The 6,602-nt window shown below is 47.8% G+C and overlaps 1 protein-coding gene across 1 annotated transcript; it reads left to right on the top strand.

Moving 5' to 3' along the window:
- Positions 1–1,847: 1,847 nt before the first annotated feature.
- LOC132872874 (BOLA class I histocompatibility antigen, alpha chain BL3-7-like) lies at positions 1,848–6,191 on the top strand (the record flags this gene model as incomplete). The annotated part of the gene is made up of 6 exons (XM_060907986.1): positions 1,848–2,226; positions 4,501–4,785; positions 4,869–4,967; positions 5,177–5,203; positions 5,303–5,372; positions 5,508–6,191. Coding segments are annotated over 5 exons (825 nt in total), but the record flags the coding sequence as incomplete, so codon positions are not given.
- Positions 6,192–6,602: the final 411 nt, after the last annotated feature.

Genomic DNA, 6,602 nt, shown 5'->3' with positions numbered 1-6,602 from the left:
AGCGCGCGCGAGAGAGCGCGCGCGAGAGAGAGAGCGCGCGAGAGAGCGAGCGAGCGAGAGAGAGCGCGCGCGAGAGAGAGAGCGAGAGAGTGTGTGTGAGAGAGCGAGAGAGCGTGTGTGAGAGAGAGAGAGAGCGTGTGTGAGAGAGAGAGAGAGCGAGCGTGAGAGAGAGAGAGAGCGAGCGCGCGTGAGAGAGAGCGCGCGTGAGAGAGAGAGCGCGCGTGAGAGAGAGAGCGCGCGTGAGAGAGAGAGCGCGCGTGAGAGAGAGAGCGCGCGAGAGAGAGAGAGCGCGTGCGAGAGAGAGAGCGCGAGCGTGCGAGAGAGAGCGCGAGCGTGTGAGAGAGCACGTGTGAGAGAGAGAGCGCGTGTGAGAGAGAGAGCGCGTGCGAGAGAGAGAGCGCGTGCGAGAGAGAGAGCGCGTGCGAGAGAGAGAGCGCGTGCGAGTGAGGGAGAGAGCGTGTGAGAGAGAGAGCGTGTGAGAGAGAGAGCGTGTGAGAGAGAGAGCGTGTGAGAGCGAGAGAGAGCGTGTGTGAGAGAGCGCGAGCGTGTGAGAGAGAGCGTGTGAGAGAGAGAGAGCGTGTGAGAGCGAGAGAGAGCGTGTGAGAGAGCGCGAGTGTGTGAGAGCGAGTGTGTGTGTGAGAGAGAGCGAGCGTGTGTGTGAGAGAGAGCGAGCGTGTGTGAGAGAGAGAGAGAGCGTGTGTGAGAGAGAGCGCGAGCGTGAGAGAGAGCGCGCGTGTGAGAGAGAGCGCGCGTGTGAGAGAGCACGCGTGAGAGAGAGAGCGAGTGTGTGTGTGAGAGAGAGCGCGTGTGTGAGAGAGAGAGCGTGTGTGAGAGAGAGAACAAGCGAGTGTGAGAGAGCGAGCGAGCGTGAGAGAGAGAGCGCGCGAGAGAGAGAGCGCGCGTGTGTGAGAGCGCGCGTGTGAGAGAGAGCGCGCGTGTGTGAGAGAGCACGCGTGAGAGAGAGAGCGAGCGCGTGTGAGAGAGCGAGCGCGTGTGAGAGAGCGAGCGAGCGTGAGAGAGCGAGCGAGCGTGAGAGAGAGAGCGCGCGTGAGAGAGAGAGCGCGCGTGAGAGAGAGAGCGCGCGTGAGAGAGAGAGAGCGCGCGTGAGAGAGAGAGAGCGCGCGTGAGAGAGAGAGCGCGCGTGAGAGAGAGAGCGCGCGTGAGAGAGAGAGCGCGCGTGAGAGAGAGAGCGCGCGTGAGAGAGAGAGCGCGTGTGTGTGAGAGAGAGAGAGCGTGAGAGAGAGCGCGTGTGTGAGAGAGAGAGCGTGTGTGAGAGAGAGAACAAGCGAGTGTGAGAGAGCGAGCGAGCGTGAGAGAGAGAGCGCGCGAGAGAGAGAGCGCGCGTGTGTGAGAGCGCGCGTGTGAGAGAGAGCGCGCGTGTGTGAGAGAGCACGCGTGAGAGAGAGAGCGAGTGTGTGTGAGAGAGCGAGCGCGTGTGAGAGAGCGAGCGCGTGTGAGAGAGCGAGCGCGTGTGAGAGAGCGAGCGAGCGTGAGAGAGCGAGCGAGCGTGAGAGAGAGAGCGCGCGTGAGAGAGAGAGCGCGCGTGAGAGAGAGAGCGCGCGTGAGAGAGAGAGCGCGCGTGAGAGAGAGAGCGCGCGTGAGAGAGAGAGAGCGCGCGTGAGAGAGAGAGAGCGCGCGTGAGAGAGAGCGCGCGTGAGAGAGAGAGCGCGCGTGAGAGAGAGAGCGCGCGTGAGAGAGAGAGCGCGTGTGTGTGAGAGAGAGAGAGCGTGAGAGAGAGCGCGCGCGCGTGCGTGTGAGAGCGCACGTGTGTGTGTGTGAGAGAGAGAGAGAGCGCGTGTGTGAGGGATGAAGAACTAAATGAAGAGTAAAGTGGAGTGTGATGTTGGAATGGAGAGTGTAGAAGGAGGTGGAGCTCAGATCAACCTCATCACTCACCTGTGTGTGTGTGTGTGTGTGTGTGTGTGTGTGTGTGTGTGTGTGTGTGTGCAGGAGTTCACACAGTACAGTGGATGTACGGCTGTGAGCTGGATGATGACGGCACCACTAGAGGATACGATCAGCACGGTTATGATGGAGAAGATTTCATCAGTTTTGATCTGAAAGCTCTCACCTGGACTGCAGCTAAACCTCAAGCTGTGATCACCAAACACAAGTGGGAGTCGACAGGAGCTAAGGCTAATAATGACAAAAACTACCTGGAGAACGAGTGTATCGAGTGGATAAAGAAGTACGTGTCTTACGGCAGAGAGACTCTGGAGAGGAAAGGTAAAGTGTGTGATCTGTTACTGTAACACACACACACACACACCTGTGTTTTTCTTGTTTAAATCTCCATGAAAAATGACTTTATTCTTTATAAACTCCACATTTACAGATTGTGTGTTTAAATATAAATATATTTTTCTGTCCAACACTAAACCGTCTTTCACATCTTTGTCGACAATAACGTTGATCACATGCAGGGCTTTGAACCGGTTCAAGGAACGAAAACCGGGAACTTTTTCTATTTCACATGGAACAGAAACGAAACCAGAAACTTTATTATTTTTTATGTTCCGGAACAGAAACGCTTATTAAAAATAATGGTAACCGGTTAATACCGGTTTTTATTTAGTTCCTCAAAGTTTCTGTAGCCTACAAATAGTCATTCTTCTCCTGCGCAAGTTTCTATGACCCGCTGGGGTTCACTTCCTGTGTGACGTTCGCTGATTGAATGGAGAGAGCGGGAAGGTGGACTACTAGTGAGTAATTGCATTACTGAGTGTCTGAGCAAAGGAGAGCCTGAACGTTGCAGCCTCCCTATTGGCTGTTTATTGGCTGTTTGTAAAAATGTATCAGTTGTTGCCCTTCCCACGGGAATCATCACGGGCTCGAGAGACGAGACCTGACGAGTTAGTTCGTTGGTAGCAGAACAAAATGTCTGGACACAAATCGGGTTTTCAGAAAAGGAAAGAAAATAAACGGAGGGTCGAAAATACAAAAAAGGAGGCAGAAAATGCAAAACGAGTTTTAAGGTAGGACAAATGGTTACTTTTTAAGGCAGCCCGCCGTGGCTGCAGGCTTTCAGTTGTGTCATTGAATGGTTACTTTTCTGAGGCAGCCCGCCGTGGCTGCCTGCAGGCTTATTTATTATAGCCCATTTAGTTAAAATAGTTGATCTAAAATGTTTATAGTTATAGTTATGTGATGGTTGTCCTGATTTTAGACTGGTGGGTTTTTTTTGGGGGAGGGGGGTGTTGCGCGATGTTGCACCCGGGTCCAGATTAGGGCAGAACCGGCCCTGGCTACATTTCAGGTGTAGTTTGTTTTATGTATGTATGTACTTGCATAGATGTGTATTTGGTCTTCCAATATGGCGCCTAACAATCTCACGGCGCGGTGACGTCATGCGGTAGCCCTCTATAGGGCCTGACTAGCCTTTGGTAACACACTAAACGAATTCTCTTTTATTTTTGGCACTTTTTCTGTTTGTGTAGATGGGAAGACATACTGAGAATCCAAATCACCAACATTTGAAATAATAATTGTTTTGATTTATTTCTTGTCTTATTTAATGAAGGTTGTAATAGAATTAGCCTACATTTGGCTTAAGCTGGATGAGACAGAGACATAATTTTATAGCCATTTGTTAAACAGCTGACAGGGAACGTAATTAACCGTTCCGGGAACAAAATTTTTTTGTTCTAACCGGTTCGGGAACGTCTATTTAATGGTGGAACCCAAAACCGGAAACGTTAAAATTCCGTTTCTGTTTGGAACGAACCAATAGGAAAAAAATTCTGGTTCAAAGCCCTGATCACATGACGAGTAACGTTTAATTTGACTGTGAGGGAAAATCCTGTTCCACTTCTGTCTCAATAGTTTTGTGTAAAACGAGTTTTTCTCGTGTTCTTTACAGACTTTTACACATTTTCTGTCCTCGCTCCCCACTGTAAGATCAGAGTACGCTGCTGTGAGTTTTCTCTCTCTCACACACAAAACCCCTTTTCCCCTTCAACACAAATGAAACCTGAGAGAATCCAGATACGAATCGGGAATGATTGACAGGTGTGAGGCTCTGGAAGCTCCGCCCCCTTCCCTCCATGTCCCATGAGTGTGTGTGTTGATTTTTCTGACTGAACGATGCGGCACTTCGACGTCTCTCTCAGTAAATGAGGAACGTTTTGAGTTCATTAAAGTGAAATAAACTCTATCGGTGTGTGTTTGACTCACAGAGACGCCACACAACTTTACTAACGATTAGAGCTCGTTATATTTATTAAGGAAGATGCGAAAAACATTAAAGCAAAAAAAAGGGGACGTTTTTCCTCAAATATGAAGAAAGAAAGTAAACATTTGTGCTGAAAACTTTCCTCCTTTCCTGCAGAAACCGTTCTATTGTTTCCATCTTCACTAAAACACACAGACTGGTGTTAAGGACGACACTGAAAACGTCCTCACCGGGGATACAAACTTTTCCTCATCAGGGTCGCATGAGGCGTTTATAAATGAAGGGAAAAAGAAGAATGCTGTAATATTTGTGTCTGTGTGTCTCTGCAGTTCGTCCCAAGGTGTCAGTGTTCCACAAACGCTCTCCTCCTCCAGAGGTGGTGTGTCACGCTACAGGTTTCTTCCCCAAAGCAGTGATGATCACCTGGCAGAAGGACGGAGCGGACCTGATTGAGGACGTGGAGCTCACAGAGACGTTACCCAACCAGGATGGAAGCTTCCAGAAGAGGAGCATTCTGAAAGTCCCAGCTGAGGAGCTGCAGAAACACAAATACACCTGCGTGGTTCAGCACAGCAGCTTGGGGGAGGAGAAGATAGTCCTAGAAGTACCGAAAGGTCCGAATAAAACTCCAGATTTACAGAGTGAAAGCTGATTTACTGCTGCAGCAGAGAATAAAGACTCTGTGTTCATTTAACAGGTGGAGGATGGACTGCTATCGTCATTGGTGTCCTTGTGGCTCTCGTCGCTCTCGTCGCTGTTGTCGCTGCTGTTGTCTTCTGGAAGAAGAGGAACTCTGGTGAGAGGAGGAAGGAGGCAGATGTGAAGTTTTCAGAGAACAGATTTACACTTTCTCATTCTGAGAGGATTTGATGAATATTTTGCATATTTTTAATCTTCATTAATAAATTAGACGAGACAATAAACTGATATGAACTCATTATCTCATGAAGCCAAACACAGCACTGAGATTTTATAATAACTGTCTGTCCATCATCTGTGTTTCAGGATTCAAACCTGTTCCCCCCAAACCCTGTAAGTGAACCTTTATGATCCATAAATGATGTTTAAAACCACTACATTATTTATTAGCAGTGTTTAGTTCACTTTGTGACGGATTTGAATGTTTTACAGCCTCTGAAGGAGATTCTTCCTCCAACAACTCTTAAACTGTGGCTGTGTGTCTTCCTGCTGGAGTGAGAGAGTAAGACATGATGATGTTTACAGTGTAATATGGAATAAAAATGTGTGTGTGGAGTGAAAATCCAGCAGAAAAGCCTGAGCTCACATTAAATCTCAGATCAGAGCTGATCCTGTTTCTGTCTGTGTTTTTTTCTAGGAGAGAGGAGGAGATGGAGATGAGGAACACACACACACACACACACACACACACGTGACTCCAGTGGGTAATCTGCTCTCAGTGTGGGATTTTTATTTTATGGCTTTTTATTGTGAATCTGTTATTGCTGTAAAATGGGATTATTAGATTGTTCGGGTTTTTTCGGTGTAAATTCTCATAATTTGTGTTTGGGTTAGATGTGAGTGTGTACGAGCTTCTTTCCTCTGTTCATTTATCCCCTGATTTACTGCAGAATTTAATCCCGTCATAACGTCAGGACACGACAGGTTTGATTTCCGTCTTTGACCTTTTAATCCAGAGCGATTTTCCTCAGCAGCTGTTTGTGGAGCTGATTTGTGCGTCTCAGACAGGAAGTGTGTGAAGCTCCAGATGTGATGCGTGTTGAACAGATTTGACTAAAGTGTAAAAGATGAGGAGTGACGCAGCAGAAGCAGGAGTTCATGCTGGATGATCAGCGCTCAAAGCTTTTATTTTCTCCACAAGTGGAAAACACAAAGCAGCTAAATGACATGGCACTGATTCCATTATTGATTATTTAACTCCATTTAAAGCAAAAAACAATCCGTTCAACACGCTGACGCATCTGTACGACCTGAATCTCTCCCACAATCCCTCTGTTCTGTCTGTGGAACTCTGAGTGAATAATAAAGTGTATTTTCTTCACTCTGAGCGCTGAGTTTTATTTATAACTCTCTTCTTTTAAAGCCCGTGATCTCAGTGTCCGTTCTGTATTTACTCTCGTCATCTCCACACATCAGACTGCAGAGTTCTGTGTCAATAATTCAGCTTGAAAATGTTCTGAAGTGAAGCTGGTGAATTCTGTTTAGAAGTTGCAGCTGAAGCGTAATAAAGAAGAGAGAAATGAGAATATTGTGTGTGTTTGTTAAAATCTACACCGAGCCGTTACAGTCACACTGCTGGATATTAAAAGGTTGATGAATTATTGTGCTGTGTTTCCTGCACATGTCCTTTTTCACTCAACTCTGGTGTTGATCTGTAAATTCAGTGTGTGTTCAGGATCTTCATGACCAGCTGCATCGACACTCTGCCACAAAACCCCTCTGAAACAGAAAA

This window comes from Neoarius graeffei, chromosome 24 (genome assembly GCF_027579695.1).
Source record: "Neoarius graeffei isolate fNeoGra1 chromosome 24, fNeoGra1.pri, whole genome shotgun sequence".
In the NCBI taxonomy this organism is placed as follows: Eukaryota; Metazoa; Chordata; class Actinopteri; order Siluriformes; family Ariidae; genus Neoarius; species Neoarius graeffei.
This window is presented reverse-complemented; position numbering and strand designations above follow the sequence as displayed.